Source organism: Gopherus flavomarginatus, chromosome 1 (genome assembly GCF_025201925.1).
Source record: "Gopherus flavomarginatus isolate rGopFla2 chromosome 1, rGopFla2.mat.asm, whole genome shotgun sequence".
Classification (NCBI taxonomy): domain Eukaryota; kingdom Metazoa; phylum Chordata; order Testudines; family Testudinidae; genus Gopherus; species Gopherus flavomarginatus.
Window position 1 is genome coordinate 238,734,157 of NC_066617.1, and position 26,835 is coordinate 238,760,991.

Below are 26,835 nucleotides of genomic sequence, written 5' to 3' on the forward strand. Positions count from 1 at the left end.
TGGAGGTGTTTTTACCCTACCAATTCCAAAGAAGTTTAAAATACACCTCGGACATTTTGAAATTTTGGACTGCCTGTGCACCAGACCATTTACTAAACAATGTGCTGATGAGACATAAGTAAGGTTAAGATTATTTTTTACTAAAAGTCAGGGACAGGTCAGGGGCAATAAACAAAAATTCATAGAAACCCATGACCTGTCCCTGACTTTTAGTAAAAATACCCTGAGGGAGGGGGGACTAACAGTCAGAGCACTGCCGGGAGCTGACCTCCAGCAGTTGCTCCAGCCCTGCTGCTGCTCCAGCTCCAGCTCCAGCTCCAGGGGGGTTGCTGCTCCAGAGGGCCGGGGACTACTGCTCCAGTGGTCAGCCCATCACCTAGCTGCTCCAGCGGCCCCGGGATGGAATTCTGGCTGCTGCTCCGGAAACCCAATGGACAGCTGCTGGCTGTGGGGACTGCTTCTCCGGCAGCTAGTCCACTGCCTAGCTGCTCCAGCAGCCTTGGGGCTGAACTCCGGCCACTGTTCCGGTGGCCTGGAGACCGCTGCTCCTGACCACCGGCCAGCTGCTCAGCAGCCCCAGGGACCGCTGCTCTGGCAGTCCCAGGGGCTGACTGCAGGCTGCTGCTCCGGCAACTCCAGCAGCAGGGCTGGCTCCAGGCACCAGCATTCCAAGCTGGTGCTTGGGGCAGCAATCTGCAAGGGGCGGCAGTCTCTGTTCTTTTCCCCCCAAGCAGCGTGCTGAATTGCTGCTGCGGAGGGTGGGGGCAGTCCGTGTGCCCTTAGGGCGGCAGACGCGTTTCCACGGTGGGGGCAATTCGGCACCAGCTTCTATGTTTAGCTGTCTGCGGCTGCTTCAGTTAAACATAGAAGCTGCCACGAAATTGCCACCACCGCGGAAACGCGCCTGCCGCCCTAAGGGCACACGGACTGCCTCCACCCTCCGCAGCAGCAATTCGGTGCACTGCTTGGGGCGGCGAAAACTATAGAGCCGGCCCTGCCCAGTAGTGACTGTTGGCAACTGCTCCAGCACTGCTGCTGCTCCTGCAGCAGTGACTGACCCAAACCTAACTGCTGCTTCAGCCCTGGGGCTGCTGCTCCAGTCCTGCCCCAGAAGAAGTCCTGGAGGTCCTGGAAAGTCACAGAATCTGTGACCTCCATGACAGAATCATATCCTTAGGCATAAGTGATAACTGCACTGAACTTAGCATTACAGAGACAGGGTGGGCTGAGGTAATATTGTTTATTGAATCAACTTCTGTTGGTGAGAAAGATAAGCTTTCAAACTTACACAGAGTTCTTCAGGTCTGGAAAATGTACTCAAAGTGTCACAGCTAAATACAAAGGTGGAACAGATTGTTTAGCATAAATAGTTATACTTATTTCAAGGGACCAGTCAAGGTGAAGTGGCCAGTTAACACCTCTCCAGTCATAGGGGGGAAAGGAGGGGGAAAAAGCTGAGCAGGTGTTAATGGGTGACATATTGTTGTAATAAGCCATAAATTCAGTGTCTATTCAGTGCATGATTTTTAGCATGTAACAAAGTTATGAATTTAAGCTCCCAGATCTGTCTTTTGAAAGGGTTGTGCAGGTTTCCATTGAGAATGAGGACTGAGAGGTCAGATACAGAGTGATCACTTTGTGAAAAGTGTTCACCCACAGGACAGATGGTATTTTTGTTTTTTATCATTGTCCTGTGTGAGTTCATTCGAGAGCATAGTGATTATCTGGTTTCACCCACATAGTTGCTATTGCAGCATTTAGTGCACTGGATGAGGTACACCACATGTTGTGATAGGCATGTGTAAGACCCCTGGATCTTGAAAGGTGTGTTGTGGGGGGTGTTGATCATAGAAACAGTGGGGCTATGTCTATAGGCTTTGCATATGTTATTCTGGCAGGATTTGGTGCTGCTTTGAGTTGGTGTGCCCTGGTCTGAGGGGTGCTTGCTTCTGATGGTGACCTTGGAGAGGTTGAGGGGTGATATGAAGGCCAGAAGAGGGGGTTCATGAAATATATCTTTCAGGATGTGGTGCCCATCAAGTATGGGTTGTAACTGTTTAATGGTACCTTGCATGGGTTTCTGTTCCATTTTGTATTTAGCTGTGATACTGTGGGTCCATTTCCCAGACCTGAAGAAGAGTTCTATGTGCTCAAAGCTTGTCTCTCTCACCAACAGAAATTGTCTCTCTATTATCATGGGATCAACATGGCTACAACACCGCACTGAACTTAACATAAAATAATTAGAATCCATTTACTTCCAAATATAGCATAATGCCTCATGTATATTTTGATAGGTTTATACCATCTATATATAAACCTGCTCTTGGGGGAAAATGATAATTAGAATTAATATAAGCTGAACTGACTTGCCTCCATATAATGGAGGTAATCAGCAACAAAATTAGTATTTGTTTTCGTACACTGGCTCTGACACTATCCAACTGAACCTATAGTCATGGAGTTTAAGGTCAGAACATAGTTTACCCTAAATACCAAAAATAATGTGCTATTAATTCTAACTTAACATCTTTTTGTCTTACAGAACAGATCCTCAATTTATCCGTTCAGCTCCAATTAAATCAATAAAATTATGCCAAGTTAGACCAATTGGTGATCCAAATTTCTCTTTTCTGGCAGTTCTAAACACTAGTGTGAAATATAATACAATAGAACTTCATTTACACTTATGAACATGTCACCCAAAAATTAAGGCACCCCAAATCACTATTTTCTCTTAAAAATTTAGACCACAGAAGTCTAATTTAATGGATGTACCCAAAAGGCCAAATACAACTAAACACCAACACTTTTCCAGTCCAATATGCTCAGAGATCACATATCTAGAACTGCAATAACTTATCTAACATGGCATTTTTGAATACTGAAAATACTTGAATCACATTTCAAAAGATACTGAATTCCGGCAACAATTTCCTATATTTATTAAGTCACACTGAACTTATAAAGACGAATACAGGACCCAAACTTATATTTACTGCTTAATGGAATGTTACCTATAAGAGATCTTGTTATTTTTAAATATAAACAACATAACGGACATCAGTGGAAGTTAGGCACCTAAATACCGTTGAGGATCTGGGCCTTAGGTTCTTTGGAGCTGAAATCTCATTGAAAGTCAGTCAAGTCTAAAAATGACTCCTTAATCAGTTTAGGTATTGCAATGGTGAGAAGAGCAACACATAAATACCTTTAAAAATCTAGGTCTTTGTATTTTGCCTGGGAAAAAACAATTATGCCTCTAACACAATATACTGAAGAGATTATGGAGGATGTGCACCTAGATTTCTTACGAAGTGGGTATTCACCCATGAAAGCTCATGCTCCAAAACGTCTGTTAGTCTATAAGGTGCCACAGGATTCTTTGCTGCTTTTACAGATCCAGACTAACATGGCTACCCCTCTGATACTAGATTTCTTAGTCTTTCATATGCATCCAATTGTTAAATGATTCACTTTCATTAGTGACTTGTTAAATCTAGAGAAAAATGACAGTATTACATAATGACCCTGCTTCCTTCATCCACCTGTCTATATGTATATTTTTTAAGCAGCACTATGACAGTGAAATGCTGGCATGAAGTCATGACATGACTAAACCAACCTACCTTCTTATAAACTGTACAGCTTCTTCCGTCAATCTTTGAGTAAGGTTCTTATAGGACAGTGGCTGCTGGATAATCTGGTGGTTCCTCATTAAGAAGCAGTTTAGATATCGAAAAGTATAAAAGAAAATGAGCAAAAGTCCAAATAAAACTGTAGATATTAAAAAGAAGTAGCGCAGTGCTCCACGGGGTATTCTGAGGAGGCCAATATAATGCAGCACCTCCAAAGAGATTAGGATAATACCGATGAGCTGAAGTGGAGTGGCAAGGTATGCTCGAACCCCTGCCACAAACACGCTGCCTTCCCCTGGTTTGCAGTCTCTAAGACTGGTCACGGTGAGTCCATAGAAATAATCAAATCCATGATTGAGGGGGTGATGACAGAAGTCATCCCTGCTGTTACAGTTCAGCCCAAGATGCCACTTTCCTATAAGGAAACAAGCACATACAACATTTATGTAGTTAAATAGCCCCATTTGCAGTACGTGCCCCCATGAATAAGGGAAACTGCCACTTCAGGACTGGCATTTCGCCTTCATTTATTATGTGGATCCTTATTGCTCCCCCCCTCCATGTTTATACCTTCATCCTCAAAGACTTTGCACCATGTCTAAAGCTCCTCAAGTGACCATTAGGTGGGCTTGAGAGACTACTGCAGAGCAACAGACCCTGAACAGTTAGTTGAAAATGTAGCCTCTGTTCGTGTGTAGCTAAGGCCCCTTTCGCAAATACTTATTTATATTAGCTCCTGGTGAAATTAGCTGTACCAGTTTTCCCAAAAGTGTCTTTGTGGATTTGTTGCAACTATTCATCACTGTGATCTATCAGGTAAATAATTTCCAATGAATTTATTTCTAAAACACAGTAACTAGAGCTGTTCCAAACAGGTAGGTATTTAAAGTATACTGAGTATTTATTTATGCAAGGGCTCACATGGGTTTTTAAAATGCTAGTTACTTGCTATATTTGCATGAAAGATTCCTTCTCCTGATCTTTTTAAAATAAGTAAATAAATACACAAATAACAAATAATAAACGTCCCTTACATTCATTTTCTTTGCATTTAAGTGATACAGAATGATTTTTTTCCCACAAGCCTGAGCGCTGGTCAAAATAGGAAGAAAGTGGACCAGGCTCTGTTCTAAGATATAGTGCTCTGCATTATGTGTAAATTCCATTCATGCCAAATGAGAATCTTTATTTATCCAGATAACTCTTCAAGACAAGTACTATTTCTTGCTATGCATCTGTACAGTGCCTAGCACAATTAACTTCCATTCTTGTTCGGGGCCACTAGGTGTTATTGTAATACAATAATGGGTAATAAACAACAACATCTCCTCCAGACTTACACTGACATAACTGAACAGAATCTTAACCAATCACTAGACAGGGCTAATGTATGCTTTGATCCATTTTTATTCCTTGTAACTTTAATGATTTGCATCTAATAGTTGTCAGGAACAAGAACAACAACATTTTAAGTAGTGTATTCCAATGATCAAGTACATGGCAATTTTGCAGTAGTCAACTATCTAAAAAATGACCTGCAAATTCACAGCAGTGTAAGTTGTGATCTTGTAAAAAAAAAAATGGTCTAGACAGGATTCCAGCATTCCCTCCATACAAGCATCGTTGGCTGTCCCTCGATATGAGGATGATGTCTGCCAGGAGGAAAAGTCATTGATGAAACTTAAGATTGCTGAGGAGTCCAATCCCTGCTCTACAGGTTTTTTCACATGTGACAGGTAGTTGCTTGGAAGGAGCACAATTGCTGGCCGGGATGCTGTACACTTTCCTTTCTCCTCTGCTTTTTCTCAGCCTCTTGAACAAGGTGATTCTCTTCAAAGCAGACTAAGGCTTGATGTATGATGTGATGCCATTGCCAGACAGCTCTTCTCAGTTCATGGGATCAATGCCTCCCTTCTTAAGATATACTTTTAGGGACTCATTGTAGCATTTCCTCTGTTCCCCCTGGGTTTTCTTGCCATGACTATGTTGAGAAAAGAGGACTTGCTTTGGAAGACGAGCATCAGTCATCGGTACACAATGACCAGCCTAGCGAAGTTGATGTTACATAATCTTTGTGTTAACACTGGTGATGTTAGCTGTACGGAAAACGTTGGCATTGGTGTGGTGGTCTTCCTATCTGATATGGACAATCTACCTAAGGTAGCATTGTTGGTACCACTCCAGACACTTGAGATAGCTTTGGTGTGTCACCCATGTCTCACACCCATAAAAAAAGAGTGGGGCATTATAGACTGGCATCTTAGTTTCCATTTGCAGATCTCTATCAATAAAGACACAATGGAGCAACTTTCTGAAGAATGCTCTGGCACAACAGATCCTATGTTCAATCTCCACATCAAGATTAGCTGTCTGGAAGAGGTGGCTACCAAGGTAAGAGAAATGCTCAACATTTTTCGGGGGTTCACCACCAATGATAATTTGTGGGAAAAAGTAGGCAATGTGTGCTGGGGCAGGCTGACGGACCACTTTCATCTTCACACTGTTGAGGGAAAGTCCCAGGCTATGATAGGTGCCTGAGACAAGATCTAGGGTGGGTTGCAAATCATTGTCCCAAGCAGAAATCCAGCATTTCCTCCAAATAAGCACATACGAGAGAACAGAAGATAGGTGAACTTTTCTCCTCCTTCTACATCACACTTCTGAACTTGCACAAAGGAAGACTGTACCTGATGTTGATAATTCATGAGCCTAAGATACAGGTGCATGTCCATCCTGTCTTCCCCATTCCCAATAGCACTAAATATTAGACTTGACCAAAGGACAGCAATTCCATTTCATGACAATTTTTGTGATTTTAAAATTTGTTTTCCTTCCAAGGTGCAATAACCCTTCTGAACACTTTCGCAAAATGAAATTGTTTGAAAACAGCTATTTTTCCATTCCAGTCCTTCTCTCTCTCTCTGGTCAGAAGTGATCAGATAATCTTGGATCTCAGAAACCTTCAAGATGAAAACTTCATCAAAATCAATGTCTCTATGAAATGTTTCAGTGAAACAGCATTTTTTGACAAAATTATATTTAGCCAAAAATGTTCCAGCTGCTCTTTTATACCCCCTCCAAAGAGCATAGCACCACCAAACATCCCAAACAGGGTGAGGTAAGCACACGGCTAGAGTCTAGTTCTCTTTGCACACCAGCTGATAGTCTTAGGCCAGCATGACGAAGAGCATGTGCTGCAACTCATAGGAGAAATTAGCATCAGAGTTGGGGTGTGGGAAGCCTGGCCTAAGGATTAGCGTCAGACATGAGTCAAGGGGCCAGGAGCCAATTACCAGGAATCAGGCCAGGCTGGAATGCCAGGAGATCAAAACCAAGAGACAAACTGGAAGAAGGAGATAAAAACTCAGTTACCAAGAGGTCAGGATCAGAAGGCGGGAACAGATAAACATCAGACCAGCAGTCCTAGGCAGGGTGAAGCTCAGTTGTACAGACAACTTCCTTTGGCTTAAATAAAGGCAGCAGTCCAGGAGACTTGCATCTCTCCCAATCAGAGTGTAAGGCAGAGATTATGCCCCACTTGGGTTTCATGGACCCTGGCCCTAGCTCCAGTCTGTGAGCTCCCAGTAGAGAACTAGAGTGTGATGACTCCAGGGACCTGGATTTGAAACCCATAGTGGCTGATAATTACAAGCATTGCTCACAGTATTTGCCCCACTTAACTAGAGGCATTTATGGCTCCCACACTCAATATGTCACAAGTGATATCCTTTGCTATCAGGATAGCCACCTCAACCCTCAAAGGCACACAGTTCTCTATAGACAGAATGCCTTTGGTCACTACTGCTGTGGACCAATACATGTACTTTAACAGGACAAATTACAAAAACTACACCATGGCCAGATATACTGAATTTCTTGATATTGTCACACTGGTAGATGGGCCCAAGACTGAAATTGTGAAACTCTGCATTTCTGCTCTAGCTAGTAAAGGCAAACATCTGGCAGTACAATTCTTCTTCTCTCTTCCTATGCACTAGGGCACTAGCCAGCTCACATTGTCACATTAATTTTCTGGCCTCCTCCAGAGAGCTTACGACTAGTTCCTTTGGTTGATCTGAAGTTTCCCAAGGATTCAGTCAAACCAGTAAAAGTGAAGTTGATGAAATTACAGCACTATATCAGTGTATTCTCTTTGACTTTTGATGACTGTCTTTGGGTTTAGAAAATAATGTTAAAGTCAGATGGATGACAAGTTGGCCAGCACATTCCTCTCATAAAGTCAGATAACTGAAGTAAAATTAGAGGCTTATAATCATAAAAACAAAAGGATCTTCAAACTTTTTAAAAAAAAATCTGTATTTTAATTTGTCAGTCTCAAGGTGCTTGTGATTAGGTAGGTAGAAGAAAAGTGCTACAAAAACAAATAAAACATCTTTTTAAGGAGGTTCTTCTGAGTTGAACAACATGCACGATTTAGACAATTTTAATCAAAAACCTTTTACTAAATGTAACAAATTATTCAGTGTCTAGATGAATTTGGGCCACGATTAAGAATTGTCAGGCTGCAACTTAATCGAGACAAAGCAGAGATAGTGCTGGTGGAATAAGGAGCCAGAGAAACTGAAGGAATTTCTATCAGTGCCTGACGGAGGGAGTGCAACTGTGATTTTTCAGAACAGGTGAGCAATTTGGGAGCTGCTGATAGATCCTGACTGCTTCTGGGTGCCCAAGTAATGTTTGTATCCATGAACACTTTTTTCCCCATCTGTTTCTGACAAGCAGAGTGAGACCTTTTCTCGAAACGTGGGCCTTGCCACAATTATTGATGCCTTTGACATTTTGAGATTACATTGTTGTAATGTGCTTGATCTATGGCTACAACTTGAGACCATTCAGAAGGTGAAACTACTGCAGAATGTTGTAGCCTGTTTATTAAGTGTAGGTGTATGCTGGGAGCATGTTAGACCCGTGCTCTGCACACCGCAATGGCTTCCAATAAGCTTCAGAGTAGAATTTCACATGTTGGATTTAAACTGTAAAAACCTAAATAGTTTGGGATTTAGGAGCTGCTAGCAGAGAGTTCTCTGTAATGAGCTCTCAATTCTGGAACTTGCTCTCTCTCTCGCTCTGCCAGAGCACAGATTTCATAACCTTCTGGGCACATGGCAAAGCCCACATTTTCCCTCTTTTTTCTCAGGCTGTTGAGAAAAGAGTTGGCTGAAAACTGAGTTGTTTATATTAACTGGCAGTTCTTTTTTATGATTTTGTATGTGTTTTACCAATGGAACAGGTGCCTAAAAAGTAAGATTGATGCCTATAGCTGATTTCATACTTTCAAATAAATATATCAATGCAATGAATGAATTGTTAAGATGTATATGACAACTGATTCATAGCGTGCTGTTTCTAATAAGATCTTTACCTTTCCAATACACTAACCTACTAAATTCATTGTGTGGGCTCAGCAGGTCACTCAATCTCTAGCTAGATGAGGTCCACAGATCTTGCAGATTCTCACTTTGAAGATCACATTATTTGAATTTAGCAACTGGACTTTTCTAACATTGGAGATAGGTCCTACTGAGGGCTTTAGACTAATCAGATGTGGGGCAAAAGACAGGAGCAATGAGGGAGAGGCAGGACCAAAGAATGCCCTTTGTCCACTGCAGACATGTACCCTTGGCTGTGGTTAAAAGAGTACACAGTCTTGAACACTGCCTACACTCCTCCTGCTCCCTGCTGCAGCTAAACATAGGGGACAGTTCATGCATAGGAGGTTATAGTTTCAGGTACCAGCTTGCCAGCTCAAGAGTCTCTGATTATTCCACAGCTGAGCTGCATTCAATGGGACCACATACAACTCTGATCTATGGAGTGACCAAGGGATATTTGCCACTTAAATAATATATGTTGCCTTCTAGAGGTGATTGGGAGTGGGGAGTGTAACAAGGAGATGTAAAAATGTACATATAAATATATATTTATAGATTAAAAAAGAAAGAAAATTTGTGCACCAAAGATAAAAGTTAAAAAGAAAGACAGGGTAAAGAAAAAATACAAGAGAGTAGGAAAAGCAGAGAGAAAAGGAATGAGGCACAGGGGACTAGAAAACAGTGGATGTATAACTTCTTGGTGCACGGAAACATGGAGATATTAATCCATTACTAGTGGAGGGTTGTGACAATAAATGTTTGGGAACCACTGAGTTAGGCTGAACCAAGCAAAGTCTCCCTGACCTGCCAAGATGATGTGATGAGAATATCAGCAGGCAGAGAAGGACAGGTTGGGCACTGAAATCTGTCTTCTGCAATGTAAATCTACAGTATTTCCCTTTTTCATTTATGCATACTCTTTCCTTAGTTTGAAGACTCTTCTTGATTTTCTGAAGGCTTCATTATGCTTTATGAATATAGTAAGTTATGGAACTATAAGATGCAATTTTATCATTTAGACAATTGGAGGAAATCCCTCATAACATCATGTTTGTCTTCTGGTGATCTACATGGGAGGTCGTCATGTCACAGTGATAGTAGTGAAGAAGACTAAGCATTATGTAAGTCAGCCTCCAGAAAATAAGCAACATTAAATGGGGCTGCATATTACAAAGAGAAAAATGAATTGTTTGCAGCCTTAAATTGTATACAGACTGCAGGGAATCAAACTGTGGTTAAACTTTTATGGTGACTGTGAATTATATTAATGTTACTATATCGGCAGTTTAGCTTCAATTAAACAGCACAGCTGATATTTTCCTGTTCCAAATTTGTCAGAACATACCACCTTGTTCAGAAGAGTTTGAAAAGGATTTATTATTTTATTCTTTTAAAACTGGAATGCATTTAGGCCTGATTTTTAGAGGTACTAAGCATTCACAACTCAAAATGATGTCAAGTAACCTCTAAAAATCAGGCCCTAGATTTCTACGCGGGAACCGGATTAGTGGACACCTTTGAAAATGATGATGTTAATGACTGGCATGTAGATAACAAACACTTAAATCACAAAACCATAGAATATCAGGGTTGGAAGGGACCTCAGGAAGTCATCTAGTCCAGCCCCGTGCTCAAAGCAGGACCAATTCCCAAATAAAATGAAAAATCACAATAGAATTTCATTTGTGATCAGCTCACAGAAACCACCCAACACAAGCAATATGAAGTGCCTCACTGCCCAAATTAGGAAAGCACATCACAGTATTTAAATGCAATACATTTAAATACAATGAAGTATTATTATTACCCTAAACAGTCTCTATTTGTCCAAACATATTAATGTTGGTTATGTAATCACCTAATAGCAATGCTTTAAGCAGCTGGTGTGCAGTGACTACTGTTACTTCCTGCTACCTGTCCGTTTATTGCACCTACCTGTCACACTTTAAACTTAGATTGTAAGCTCTTTGGGGCCTTCTTTTTTTTCTGTGTCTGTACACTGCATTGCACAATGGGGCACTGACCCATGTTAGGGACCTTATACATTATGTCAATATAGATCAAAAAGAAGACATAACTAAATTATTAGTGCTTCACACATGCACAAATTTTCTCTGAATGTGTTGCAGTTCTGGTGAGCTATAGTGTATTACAGGAGTAAACTCATTGCATTGCGGAAGAAAATAACAATATGACTGATTTAATACTTCTTGTACTGTAAAAAGTGCACTTTTTATTTAAATGAATAATAAAACATATGCTATTACATAACATAGTTGTTGCTATACATATATCAACAGTCGTACCTATAAGAGCTGTAGAATAACCTTTCTGCTTTAAAAGTTTTGCAAAAGTTATTTCTTCAGTGGGAAGTCCACCAGAAGAGGCAGAAAATAAGAAGACACCAATGTTTGACAATGCAGCCATTCCTAAATAAAACAAAAATGAGTGTGAACAGCATAATGAGGATAAACAATTTTCATTCATCAATTCTATACTTTTTTTAAAAAGTGGGTGTCACTAGAATGACATTTTCCCACCAGCAGCTATAGTAGCAAATGGCAGGGAATTGCCTGTTTCCACTGAATAAGGTCATTTTTCCACTTTTATGCAAAGCTGAGAAGTAGAGATGGAGAAAAATCTCAAATTACTGTGGGCCCTTCCAAACAGACAGGCAATTTTTGTAGTCATTACTATGACATATCTGTACTTCTGAAAACAGAATTTAGGATTGCATGATTTAATATTTCTTATTTCCTTAAGAGTCAGGGACCACAGAGTAGTGGTTAGACCAGGGGACTGGCAGTCAACGCTCCAAGGTTCTGTTTCCAGATCTGACTCTATATGAATTTGGGCAACTCACTCAACATCTCTTTGCCTCATTTACCAACCTGTAAAACTATTAATACTATCTACTTCACATGATGTTGTGAGGCTTGGTTAATTGATATTTCTGAAGCACAATTTTTTTAAATCCTCAGAGCAAGGCACTAAGGGTGGGATACACAAAAGTACTAAGTCCCATTTTTGGCTTCACTGCAATCTGCAAAACTCTTGACGAACTCTGTAGATGCCCAAGCTTGCTCTCCACCTAAGTTTTGCAGAGTAGAAGTTCACCAAGCATTTACCTTTCTGCCTCTGAGTATTTGCATTGCTGCCTCACTTTAGGTGTCCAGATGACTATCTCCTGCCTAAGCCCCAGAGTGATTCACAAACTGGGGAAAGACAGGAGGAGGAGATGCTGCTCACCTTATAACTTTCAGCCCAGTGGTTAGCATGCTCATGTGGAATACAGGAGATCCAGGTTCAATTCCCCCTACATCAGTGTAGCCCATACCTCAGTGCAGTGATTAATTTGTAATGAAAGAGGTGCCAGGGCTCAAAATGTATTTTTTTTTTACATTCATAACTGATGTAGCAAGCCCTGGCATAAATTAAGCACTGGCTCTGTGGTTAGAGCACTTTCCTGCTGTTGCTTCCCTGCCTCCATCTTCCCCGCAATCCCTCTTTTGTGTGGAACAAAGCAGGAACCTAATTCATTCCCTCACTAATGCCTTAGATGCCTAAACCATCTGACTCCAGGACATGGGTTCCCACTTGTGGATTGCTAAGCAGAGCAAGGTGCCTTTCTGCAGCCTACACCTAGGCACCTATCTCTGAGCACACACCCATCTGGTCAGCATCTCCGATTGGCTAGTTTAGGTGGGTCCCCACCTAGTGTGCTGGCTTCTGTGGATCATGTTCTTAGGAGCTTATCTCTGCCCATTTATTGTATAGGGATCCTAGGCAGCTAGCTCAGCTTGGTGGATCACAGTCTTGTTCCTGTGATATTCTAGGCACCTAGACATTAGGTGCTGTTACGCTCAGTGTTGCAATGCTGTAGTCCCTTCATGGATCCCACCATATGCATGTAATTGTAGCAGCAAGAAATGGAAAAGACCTGTTGGACCAAATCATCAAAGTGATCTCAGCCTTATTTCCAACTTAGCCCTCGATTTTGCACCCCCAATCAACATGCTTAATGGATAGATAGTTGTGTTCTCTACAAAAAACACTTTATTTTATTTGAAGGCATATCTAGATATCTCAGATCAGGTCCTCAATTGGTATAAATCAATGTCGTTCCATTAAGATTATTGGGACTACACTGATTTACACTAGCTGGGGATTATTATTATTAATAATTTATTAATCATTATTAATTATTAGTATGCCATTACTTTTCTCCAGGTTTCTCCCTCCCATTAAATATTTGGGTTTTGGATTACTTTCCTTCAGATGTTTTAGCCTGAATTATTGCAAGTTGAAGCTAACTTTGTTATTTTCTCAACATGCTCCTGATATCTCAGGGTCCTTTGGTATTAGTTCTCTGTCTCCACTAGTATTTGCAATTAGTCCCCATTGAACAACTTATATAAATTTGACAAAAAAGAATGTTGACTCTTTCATTGATACATGAAGATATTAAAGAAGACTCAGGGCAGGGCAATCAGTGAAACTTTCAGCTCAAACCAATGAATTTTTCAGAAAATCACAAATACACGAAACAAGGGTCACAATGGAAAGCTGTTTGCAATTTTAAATATAGCAGGTGCTACCGGTAATAAACACATATTAGCTTCCTTTACAACAGAAAGTATGAATGAACCCAGCAGGTTACACTGACTGCTGCAGCTGCAGCTTGTTACTTGATTGGAATGAACATACACTTATTAAGCAGGACCCTGAGACATGCTTTGCTTTCATTCTCAGAAGCAAGAACAGGAAATGGGTTATCACTAATGAACAAGAAATCTGCTTAATATAACAGTCCTTGCTAAAAAACACGTTTGGAAATGTTTAAAGTGTCATGGTGAAGTACCCAGAGACCCAGACACTGAAGTCAATGACAAGCAAGAACTGCCAAGGCTCAAGTTTCATGCGCTTATATCATTCTTAAAATGAAGGAGGAAAGGCGGACATGACATGGATATGCTTTGTGCTGAAGATTCTTCACTCTCTCTTCCCAAGCACACAGCCTCACTGGGCACTTGACTGAGTATTTGATCCAGTGATCATAAAGACACATCCAGACAGTACCGGGGGAGAAGGCAAAAAATGCAAAATAGTTCTTGTCAGAGGCAAAACCATTATGCATAAATGATCATGAAATATTAATGAATTTTACCTGATCTGACAGGGTATCGGCCTGTCAGAAAAGCTGCTCTGCTTGGGGTACACAGTGGAGATGCTGCTATGTGTTGAGTAAATGTCACTCCTCCTTTAGCTAGCTTGTCAATATTGCGGGTTCTGGGGGAGGATATATATAAATATATAATAATTTCATATTGATTATCTGGAAATGATCAAATTAAAGATTATGAGCTAACATTTTCAAAAATGCCTCAGTGTCTTAGGAATCTGATTTGCACTGATTTTCAAAGAGACAGGCTCCCGAGTCACTTAGGCATTTTCTAAAATAATGATCCTGGTCAAAATACGGGTCTAGTGCAACTTTTACAATACACTAAATGCACAACCAGACATTTGATTTTGGAGTATTGCAGCCCAGAGTAATCTTCTGTTCACATTTCACAAACCTTATTAAAACAGTGACAACATGGTATACCCTAAAGTTATATATATGTTTTTAAAAATATATAAGACACATATTATAAAAATATAGCTGTAATTATGAGTTGTATGAATTTAACATATTTCAGTTATTTTTCATATTATTAAAAAGCTCCAATTTTGTAATATTTCAATATAAATGTTCAGTGTTTACTGATCTATATCTCACTCATTTCACAGGCACTCATTTCACAGGAAAGATCCTTTATATTATATTTTACTCTACTCAATTATAGTTTTGATTCACGCACTTGAAAAAAAATTTAAATGTGGAGGCTTAACCTATATGTTTTTTGCACCAATACTGCAGCATCTTACCTAACCTTAACAACAATCATGTTGGGAAGACATTTCTGAATTAGATATATTAACATTTGCTTTAATGGATTTAATTAGCATGCCGTAGTTAAAGATGAATTGCAATAAAACAAATCAGTGCTTTATTTTCAAATGCATAATGACAAGTTCTCCAAAAAGTTACAGTTTTGAGACTACTTCAAAATATGTATACTTCTGAAATTGTGTTAAAAATATATCATTCATTTTTCTTGCTTGGACCACAATCTTACTTTTATTGATTTTTTCTGTTTGTGAGGCAGCTTTTGGGAGGACTATATATATTTACCTAAATTTCTTCCTATAAGAGTAAAGAAACAACGAGAGTCAAATATAAGCAGTCCACACTGCAGAAACAAGATTGACCTTTCTGTACAAAAGATACCTTGCGGAAGCTCTAACTGTATTTAAATAGTTTAAAATCTGTAAGCAAACAGTATGTTCTATACATAGATATGATATACATAGATGTTCTATACATAGACTCTGCCCCGCCTCCAATTGTTTTATCAAACCTTAACGTTTTGTTTCCATAACATCCAAGATCTCCAATGCCAAGGTCATCAGCCATGATTAAAATAAAGTTGGGGTTTGAAGTTCTGTAACTTTTGGCATTCTTTGTGGCATAGTGATAAAATAGTAGAAGTACAAGGATCCTCATCTTCCTCCTAGTGGTGATGAACAAGTTGGAAATATTAAGGATAAAGACCATTGTTTGTCTTCACAAGGGTTACTCTAATTCAGTATTATCATATCCCCAGTTATTACAGTAAGAACAAAAGTTGAAGAAAGCAATTATTATGGCTTTTAAGTTGACATACTGTCAAGGTAGAAAATCTGACCTTTTTCTTATGTACATACTTTCATAGATGACGACACCGTGGGTGCTCCGGGGCTGGAGCACTCATGGGAAAAATTGGTGGGAGCTCTGCACCCACCGGCAGCATCTCCGCCCCAGCTCAGCTCCACCTCCACTCCTCCTCCTACCCCAGCGCACCGCTTTTTCCCCTTAGTGCCCAGCACTTCCTGCTGGGAGGGAGAGGGGAGGAGGAACTTGGCACGCTCGGTGAAGAGGTGGGGCTGGTGCGGGGATTTGGGGAAGGGTCCAATAGGGGCAGGGAGGGGGCGGAGTTGGGGCAGGGACTTTGGGGAAGGGGTTGGAATGGGGGTGGGGCAGGGGTGGAGTCGGGGTGGGAGGCACGAGCACCCACTGGCGCTGGGAAAAGTTGGCACCTATGCGTACTTTATTATGTGTGTCAGGTGTTGGCCCTCCTTCTCTAACACAAATCCATCAGCAGTATATTAAAATTAAAAAGAAATCTGTGTGCTAGTATTCTAACATATAAAGATAATCCTGTAGCAATAAACCAGCATGTACGTATAATGAGAAGAAAGGTTTCTTACATTTTAATGATTATTTGAAAACAAAGAAAATAGCATTTTGTAACAGCTGCTGATTGACGGGAAAAACTTTCAGAGATTTCAGTACCTGAAGTAAACAAATTTCATAGCAAAATACTATCAGCACAAAAAATATTTCCATTAGGGAATAAGTATTGTTGTGGTAAAGGTGGTGAAGAAATGCATTAAGGAATTATTGAAAAGAATGCCTAAGAAGAAATTCTCCATAAATGGTTTAAACATAAGGGGTCATAATAAAATAACATGAAAATATCTGACATGAAATCACAATGAGCTATCAACAATACTACAGCCAGTTCCCACCTAACAAGAATAAGAATAGGAAAATTGTATTTTTCCTATTTCCTGACTATACTGTTAAAACTATTTTTTATAAAGATAGATTCTTTTCATATGCAATGCTGGATGTGAACACACTTTCACCAGGACAGAAAATCCCCTGGAGGTTGACTCCCAATGGAATTTAATTTGACCATAGAGCTGTAAGCAAGAGGGTGAAAAAAAACAAAAAGGATTATTGTATGTTGTTTGAAGTGGAATTTCTACAGAGTCACACAAGCCAAATATGGGAGATGGTGTTTTGTTAGGAAGCAGACTGAGAAACCGCTTCTAGAAGAAGGTATTGAGACAAAGACCTTGTGTCCAAGGCAAAATTAATTAAATAAATAAATAAATAAATAATCGTTACTTGAATTCATTAACTTGCATTACAATCCTGTTGACGACAGGATAGTTTCAAATCTTCACGTGAGTTAGTCAGTCGAGTTAAAGTCCAACAAGGAATATTCACAGTGGAGTCCCAAACCCACCTTTAACTGCTTACAAATCCAGACAACAAGATAAATATTACCATGAATTACAATTTCCCATCATCCTCTTTCACTGTGCATCCTCTTCTTCCTGGCCGGGTAGGAGGAAGGACGCTGAACTGGGAATTGACTGGGAAATTTTGGGAGGCAGTGGCAGTGGTTAGTCAGAAGCTGCAGAGAAGAATCCTGAGTAATGCATACAGGGTGTGACTTCCAGACATTACAGGTGGGTGCAGGTCTGTGAGACTTGTTGGGGAGCAGCAATGACTGGGCAGGGAGACAGGGTAAAGAGGCCCCAGTGAGAGATACACCACTAACTGAATGTGGCCTGGAGACCTGCAAGCTCCTATTTACTTCTCATAGAGCCTTTTAATAGAGAGGCCACTCAAGGCAGTAAGAGCCCTACTCTCCAGTGGACTGACCCCAGTGACACAAACAAAAAAACTCTATTGCTCACTTTGAACTGAAATTGTTTAGGCTTCTCTGTGTAGGGCATTTGCAACCTTTCCTTTTCCTGCCAGTCCTAGCAAAATAACCATTTTCATTTAGCCATGTGTCTGAGTGATTAATGGAGTACATCAGGGCTAGCACCTACCAGCGGGCACACCAGACCTAGCAGCTGAAACACCATCAGTACTTGCCTCCAAGTTGTGGTATACCTGGCATGCTATGCAATACTCCAGCACTAAGCAGCTAAAATTACAATATGTTTTAAGGGAGGCTTATACTCTTCTAGACAATAGAGAGAGACCCATGTAGGACTAGGTAAGGCATGATGGGGGCAAGTTATGTACAGCTCCTATTACATTTCCCTTTTCAAAACTTCCATTTAACTCTTTATTGAGCACAGACCAACTTTCTATCTTTTCCAGGACCTTTCAGTGCATATTACACAGAATCAAACCTGGGGCTATGATACTCAAACCCCTCACCTTGGAGATTAGTAACAGCTCTCTGTCTCATTTAAAGACAGAGTACCATTCAATTGTTTAGTGTATATTTATATGTACGTATAGTAGAAAAAAAGAAACATTTAAATAGTACTTGAAATATTCTTAAATTACTTTCAAACAAGAACTATTAGGTAGTAAATCAATCACTATGTTCTTCCTACACAGACTTTCACAAATGCTTTCTGCTGCTATTACAGTCATAGAGTCATAGAAGTGTAGGACTGGATGGGACCTCAATAGGTCATCTTGCCCAATCCTGTACTCAAAGCAGGATTACTTAATAACTAGACCATTCCTGACAGGTGTTTGTCTAACTTGTTCTTAAAAACCTCTAATGACGAATATTCCACAACTTCCAAAGGCAATTTATTCCATTGCTTAACCACATTGAAGTTAGAAAGATTTTCCTTATGTCCAACGTAAACTGTCTTCGCTGTAATTTAATCTTGTCCTATCTTCAGAGGTTTTCCCTCTCCTCTTGGTAACAGCCTTTTATGTACTTGAAGATTGGTGTCATGTTCTCCCCTCAGTTTTCTCTTCTCCTTTCTAAACAAATCCATTTTTTTTTCAATCTTTCATCATAGGTCATGTTTTCTAAACCTTTAATCATTTTTGTTGCTCTTCTTAGGACTTTCTCTGATTTGTCCACATCTTTCCTGAAATGTGGTGCCCAGAACAGTACTCCAGTTGAGGCCTTATCAGTATGGAGTGGAGTGGAAGAATTACTTCATGTGTCTTGCTTACAACACTCCTGCTAATACGTCCCAGAATGATGACCATTTTTTTTTCAACAGTGTTGACTCATATTTAGCTTGTGATCTACTATAACCTCCAGATCCCTTTCTGTAGTAAGCCTTCCTAGGCAGTCCATTTTGTATGTCTGCAATTGATTGTTCCTTCCTAAGTGGAGAACTTTCCATTTGTACTTGTTGAATTTCATCCTATTTACTTCAGACCATTTCTCCACATCATTTTGAATTGTAATCCTGTCCTCCAAATCACTTGCAACCCCTTCCACCTTGGTATCATATGCAAACTTTATAAGTATATTCTCTATGCCATTATCTAAATCATTACCAGAGATATTGAACAGAACCAGGCCCAGGACCAGTCCCTGCAGGACCCTACTTGATATGCCCTTCCAACTTGACTGTGAATCACTGATAACTACTCTCTGGGAATGGTTTCCCAACCAGTTATGCATCCACCTTTAGAGTAGCTCCATCTAGGCTCTCTCTCCCTAATTTGTTTTATGAGATGGTCATGCAAGACAGTATCAAAAACCCTACTAAAGTCGAGATATACCACACCTCTTCTCCTCAAACACAAGGCTTATTACCATGTTAAAGAAAGCTATTCGGTTGGTTTGACACAATTTGTTCTTGACAAATCCATGTTGTCTGTTACTTATCATCTTATTCTCTTCTAGGTGTTTGCAAACTGATTGCTTGATTATTTGCTCCATTATTTCTCCAGATACTAAAGTAAGCTGACTGGTCTGTAATACCCTGGAGTGTCCTTATTTCCCTTTTTATAGATTGGCACTATATTTGCCTTCTTCACTGTATATACACTGAGTGAAAATATGATTTGTAACATCTGCATCACAATTTAGAATTTTAGTATAACATTTACCCTTGTGTATTTTTGCAAATGCATATTGTGATATTTCCCAGTGTACCACGGTTGTGAGGTGTCTCACAACCATCTGCCCTTAGCATGAGGAAATCTTATCTGTCCCTGCTGTGAATCAGCTTCCTGAAACCATGAGTATCTGGCAGCACAAGCATCTTCAAGGGCCACACAAGACTTGCTCTCTCTGTACAGACTGAGATAGACACACAGCAATTCCTGAGTCCTTTGAACATTTCTTGCAGTGTCCAACCCCTGTTCAACTGAAGACGCATAGAATTACCAGGCCTGCTGTTCCCAAAGGAACAGTACACACCAGCTTGTAGGATCACCACTTTCCTTGGCCCTACAGGACTTAGACTTTATTTAAAACAATGATATGTTCATTATTAATTGAAGTGATAGTGAATAAGAATAGTGAAAATACATTATTACATACAAAACAACACCATAACACACTTTCTAGCGACTAAATTAACAGCATAATAATGCCTGCATCTGTAATTTTCACTCCATGCATTTGAAGAAGTTTTTTTTTTTTTTTACCCACGAAAGCTTATGCACAAATACATCTGTTAGTCTTTAAGGTGACTCTGGACTCGTTTTTAAACTAACAGGCTAACCTTCATTCTAAAGAAGTTTATCTCACCCAAAGTTCTCTTCAACATTTTAAATCATGCCTGGTTGAGACCTCTTTTTCACAATGGAGACTCACTATCTGCTTACTTCCTCAGTAAAGGGTGGTAGGATGTCTTCTTTGTCCTCAAATATAGTAGACCAAACCTTTGATGTATATCTCCAGATAGGTTTCCCCCCAATACCCTGCTGTTTTAACTCTTCCTGTTCGTTTCTTTCTTTTGACGTTCTCACTATGTTTCCTCGGCATTCTGTTCAGACTGGTGAACGGCGACCCATTGTGAACTATACACTACTTAATTTACATTTAAACAAGATTCTGGTGTGGTTTTGCAAAGACTATAACTTCCAATTTCCACTTACTGATATCCAGGCTGGGGGTGGGGGGCATCCAATGTGAAAGGTGCCTACTGGTGGAATCTCTCAGGCAGCAGGTGGGAGAGCTACAGGAGGAGGTGGCTAGGTTGAGGAGCATCCGTATCCACGAGCAATTCCTGGACAGTGTCCATGTGGAGACAGCTGAGGTAGCTGTCCCAGTTCACAGGACTGCTGACACACCACTGGTGGAGGAGTAGATGGCTCAGGGTGGACACTGGCAGCTGGTTACTTCTGGCAGCGGGCAGTGCTCCACCCCTGCTGCGAACCCTCCCGCCGTGGTAATAGGTAACCATTATGCTCTTCTTGATACAGGAGAGAAGGAATCACCCCCTACAGTAAAGGAGGAGAAGCCTCGTACCCCTAAGGTGGGGAGGTCTGCTGCCACCACTGAAAATAGGAAATGTAGAGTAGTGGTGGTCGGAGACTCTCTGCTGAGGGGGACGGAGGCGCCCTTCTGTCGCCCTGACATTTCATCTTGGGAAGTATGCTGCCTACGCGGGGCCCGTATCCGAAATGTTACAGAGGCATTGTCGAGGATTATCCAGCCTTCTGACTACTACCCCATGCTACTCATCCATGTGGGCACAAATGATACTGTGAAGTGTGACGCTAAGCGGATCAAGAGTGACTACAGGGCTCTGTGAGTACGGGTGAAGGAGTTTGGAGCGCAGGTGGTATTCTCTTCGATTCTTCCTGTCAAAAGTAAGGGCCCGGGCAGAGACAGATGCATCATGGAGGTGAATGCCTGGCTGCGAAGATGGTGTCACCAGGAGGGTTTTGGCTTCCTCGACCACAGGATGTTATTTGAGGAAGGACTGCTAGGCAGAGATGGCATTCACCTTTCGAGGAGGGGAAAGACCCTATTTGCATACAGACTGGATAACCTAGTGAGGAGGGCTTTAAACTAGGTTCGACGGGGACAGGTGAGCAAAGCCCACAGGTAAGTGGGGAACATGAAGACCTGGGAGATGGGTCGGAAACAAGAGGGAGTGTTGGCTATAATGGCAGAGAGAAAGGAGGGTCAGGGCAAAACTGAGAGGCAAGATCAAACCAGTATCTTAGATGACTATATACAAATGCGAGAAGTATGGGTAATAAGCAGGAAGAACTGGAAGTGCTAATAAATAAATACAACTATGACATTGTTGGCATCACTGAAACTTGGTGGGATAATACATATGATTGGAATGTTGGTGTGGATGGGTATAGTTTGCTCAGGAAGGATAGACAGGGGAAAAAGGGAGGAGGTGTTGCCTTATATATTAAAAACGTACACACTTGGACTGAGGTGGAGATGGACTTAGGAGACGGAAGTGTTGAGAGTCTCTGGTTTAGGATAAAAGGGGTAAAAAACAAGGGTGATGTCGTGCTAGGAGTCTACTACAGGCCACCTAACCAGGTGGAAGAGGTGGATGAGGCTTTTTTTAAACAACTAACAAAATCATCCAAAGCCCAAGATTTGGTGGTGATGAGGGACTTCAACTATCCAGATATATGTTGGGAAAATAACACCGTGGGGCACAGACTATCCAATAAGTTCCTGGACTGCATTGCAGACAACTCTTTATTTCAGAAGGTTGAAAAAGCTACTGGGGGGAAGCTGTTCTAGACTTGATTTTAACAAATAGGGAGGAACTCGTTGAGAATTTGAAAGTAGAAGGAAGCTTGGGTGAAAGTGATCATGAAATCATAGAGTTTGCAATTCTAAGGAAGGGTAGTAGGGAGTACAGCAAAATAGAGACAATGGATTTCAGGAAGGCGGATTTTGGTATGCTCAGAGAGCTGATAGGTAAGGTCCCATGGGAATCAAGACTGAGGGGAAAAACAACTGAGGAGAGTTGGCAGTTTTTCAAAGGGACACTATTAAGGGCCCAAAAGCAAGCTATTCCGATGGATAGGAAAGATAGAAAATGTGGCAGAAGACCACCTTGGCTTAACCACGAGATCTTGCATGACCTACAAAATAAAAAGGAGTCATATAAAAAATGGAAACTAGGTCAGATTACAAAGGATGAATATAGGCAAACAACACAGGAATGCAGGGGCAAGATTAGAAAGGCAAAGGCACAAAATGAGCTCAAACTAGCTATGGGAATAAAGGGAAACAAGAAGACTTTTTATTAAAACATTAGAAGCAAGAGGAAGACCAAGGACAGGGTAGGCCCACTGCTCAGTGAGGAGGGAGAAACAGTAACAGGAAACTTGGAAATGGCAGAGATGCTTAATGACTTCTTTGTTTCGGTCTTCACTGAGAAGTCTGAAGGAATGTCTAACATAGTGAATACTTATGGGAAGGGGGTAGGTTTAGAAGATAAAATAAAAAAAGAGCAAGTAAAAAATCACTTAGAAAAGTTAGATGCCTGCAAGTCACCAGGGCCTGATGAAATGCATCCTAGAATACTCAAGGAGTTAAGAGATGTGGTATCTGAGCCCCTAGCTATTATCTTTGGAAAGTCATGGGAGACGAGAGAGATTCCAGAAGACTGGAAAAGGGCAAATATAGTGCCCATCTATAAAAAGGGAAATAAAAACAACCCAGGAAACTACAGACCAGTTAGTTTAACTTCTGTGCCAGGGAAGATAATGGAGCAAGTAATTAAGGAAATCATCTGCAAACACTTGGAAGGTGGTAAGGTGATAGGGAATAGCCAGCATGGATTTGTAAAGAACAAATTGTGTCACATCAATCTGATAGCTTTCCTTGATAGGATAACGAGCCTTGTGGATAAGGGAGAAGCGGTGGATGTGGTATACCTAGACTTTAGTAAGGCATTTGATACAGTCTCGCATGATATCCTTATCGATAAACTAGGGAAATACAATTTAGATGGGGCTACTATAAGGTGTGTGCATAACTGGCTGGATAACCGTACTCAGAGAGTAGTTATTAATGGCTCCCAATCTTGCTGGAAAGGTATAACAAGTGGGGTTTCGCAAGGGTCTGTTTTGGGACCGGCTCTGTTCAATATCTTCATCAACGACTTAGATGTTGGCATAGAAAGTACACTTTTAAGTTTGCAGACGATACCAAACTGGGAGGGATTGCAACTGCTTTGGAGGACAGGGTCAACATTCAAAATGATCTGGACAATTTGGAGAAATAGTCTGAGGTAAACTGAATGAAGTTCAATAAAGACAAATGCAAAGTGCTCCACTTAGGAAGGAACAATCAGTTTCACACATACAGAATGGGAAGAGACTGTCTAGGAAGGAGTATGGCAGAAAGAGATCTAGGGGTCATAGTGGACCACAAGCTAAATATGAGTCAACAGTGTGATACTGTTGCAAAAAAAGCAAACGTGATTCTGGGATGCATTAACAGGTGTGTTGTAAACATGACACGAGAAGTCATTCTTCCGCTCTACTCTGCGCTGGTTAGGCCTCAACTGGAGTATTGTGTCCAGCTCTGGGCACCGCATTTCAAGAAAGATGTGGAGAAATTGGAGAGGGTCCAGAGAAGAGCAACAAGAATGATTAAAGGTCTTGAGAACATGACCTATGAAAGAAGGCTGAAAGAATTGGGTTTACTTAATTTGGAAAAGAGAAGACTGAGAGGGGACATGAGAGCAGTTTTCAGATATCTAAAAGGGTGTCATCAAGAGGAGCGAGAAAACTTGTTCACCTTAGCCTCTGATGATAGAACAAAAAGCAATGGGCTTAAACTGCAGCAAGGGAGATTTAGGTTGGACATTAGGAAAAAGTTCCTAACTGTCAGGGTAGTTAAACACTGGAATAGATTGCCTAGGGAGGTTGTGGAATCTCCATCTCTGGAGATATTTAAGAGTAGGTTAGATAAATGTCTCTCAGGGATGGTCTAGACAGTATTTGGTCCTGCCATGAGGGCAGGGGACTGGACTCGATGACCTCTCGAGGTCCCTTCCAGTCCTAGAGTCTATGAATCTATGAATCAGACAAATACCAATTTCTTATCTGAACAAAGAGATGTTTTTTCACCTTTGCTGGTGACAAGTCTCTACAAACACACTTTAAGAACATATTTTCAGTACATACACACACACACACGCACGCAATTACTGACATAGTATTTGTACATACATTTCACAATGATATTGGTGACCAGAGTGGCACAGGCTTTTATCAGAGACCTCACATGACACTCTTTTGGTGAGCTAAAATGTACATACCAGACTGCGGAGATTCCCGTAACCCCTGTGCACTCCCTCTGTGCCTTTTGCTAGTTGACGTTAAGAGGTTCCTAGGTCACACACAGATAACAGAGCTTGTAATATTTTTCATTATATACATATAAAGAATGTGATAAAGAAAAATGTGCAGGAAATGTCTGTTTACAAATATTTTTTTGGGGGGGGGTTGGGGGAGGAGACAGGAGGTCTGTTGAGAAGTCCCTTCCCCCCCCCACTTTTCAGCAACCAAAAACTGAAAAATCTCAGACAAAACCTGAATATTTTTTTTTCTTGACTATCCCAAGCCCCAACATTTCAGTATTTGGCTCATACTGGGGGTTGGGTTTTCAATGAAAACTTGAATAAAAACTTTAATGAAAATGAAAATGTTGTTGCTTTCATCAATGTTTTTTAGGAGAACAAATACATACCCCAGCTACTTCTAATACATAACTATCCTTTCACCTCTGCTGATTTATCAGTCTATAGAGCTTTCTAATTTGTAGTGTGTGTCACTACAGGTAGTGTGGATTTTTCAGAGTTGGAATCAAACTACAGTGTCTCTCAATCCTTATCCAAACATTTCCGTCTTGTTAGCAAACAGAAAGACTGCTGAGCGATTCTTCTAGCTAGCAGCATTGACCTTTGTTAATAGTTGACCTGGTTGCCTCAGTTTGTGGTCAGATAAGAAATCTTGCCTGTAGCAAAAATTTTACAGGGTTTTAAGACAACATAGAAAATCTCCAGTTCCTCTGTTTCTACAGGGGCCTCACATGATAGGGCACTATCTTTTCCCCATAAACTCAGCTGGATCAGATAAGTGACTTACATCCTTCATCTCACTGAGCTCTACCTCTGTTGTTTCCTTAACAGAGGCACAATCCCAATTTAAAGCAGATAGTTAATAGCCAAAAGTGATTTCCATAGGCTCTGAATCTTCTATTGGAAACAAAGATTCTATCCCAGCTCTCCCTCTAAGTCCATAAAATACACCACAATGGACCGTACAGTAGTATAGGCATAGTTGGTAATAATGTCTATTAAGTCACCAATCACTTCTCAATATAAGACCCTTTTTCAGTTGCTTATATCTTTGCCAAACTCTAACTATTCAGTCTGAAATTTTCCATGCTGCATGTCTGCCTCAGGCTGAATATTTTGGGAAAGCTGCAGCTAAAATGGTTGTGCCATTTCACAGAATTAGGCTAGTGAAAAATACATTGTTTTGCACATGTTAAAAAATCCTGGCAGCCTTTTCTTTGGATGATATTTGCCAGGGGGTGCCTTTGTGTCAGGGGAGATGCAGAGGTGTCGAAACAGGAGGAGCAAGAGGGCCATGGCCACATCACTTTTAAAAGTGGGACAGCTATGCCCTTCCCCTTTGTTCCTGCCTTCAGAATGAGCGATGGGGAGAGGAGGCGGAGAGGAGCGAGTGGTGGGCAGAGTCTAGGGGGAAGAGTGGGGCTGAGAAGAGATGGAACAAGGGTGGGGCTTTGGGGGAAGAGGCAGAGCAGGAGCAGGAAGAGATGGAACAAGGGCAGGGCCTCAGGAAAGAGGCAGAACGGGGGGAGCCTTGGGGGAAGAGGCGGAATGCAGGCAGGGCCTAGGGGGAGGGGCATAATGGGGGCAGGGCCACAGACCAGGCGCCAGTGATCTTCCCACTTCTAGGGAGCTTCAGGCGCTACTGAGTGTAGCCTCCTCGCAAAAAACCCTCAGGCGCTGCCTATGCACTGAATTTCTTCCAGCCCAGGGCTGAGCAGGACTTTTCATGCAGTTGCAGCTCTGGCCTGAGGTGGGCCATGCCACGTCTGGGCACTATAACTGAGAACAGGGAGCTTGTCTTTGCTGTGCTCACAATTGCCACCCCGCTGGGTCCATTC

General features: G+C 41.1%; 1 protein-coding gene across 8 annotated transcripts in view; it reads right to left on the reverse strand.

Annotated features, from left to right (window-relative positions):
- Positions 1–26,835, reverse strand: part of STS (steroid sulfatase) — a 192,460-nt gene that overhangs the window by 120,720 nt on the left and 44,905 nt on the right. For 6 of the 8 annotated variants that reach the window (XM_050963826.1, XM_050963836.1, XM_050963849.1 and 3 more), the window contains 5 exons: positions 24,956–25,026; positions 15,496–15,648; positions 14,199–14,320; positions 11,338–11,460; positions 3,630–4,053 (listed from right to left, as the gene is read on the reverse strand). In XM_050963826.1, the coding sequence (XP_050819783.1) occupies positions 3,630–4,053; positions 11,338–11,460; positions 14,199–14,320; positions 15,496–15,641 (815 nt within the window). In that variant the 5' untranslated portion in view covers positions 15,642–15,648; positions 24,956–25,026. Of the gene's footprint in view, positions 1–3,629; positions 4,054–11,337; positions 11,461–14,198; positions 14,321–15,213; positions 15,434–15,495; positions 15,649–24,955; positions 25,027–26,835 lie in introns of those variants that run through there. The other 2 variants (XM_050963843.1, XM_050963857.1) reach the window with 2 other exon arrangements.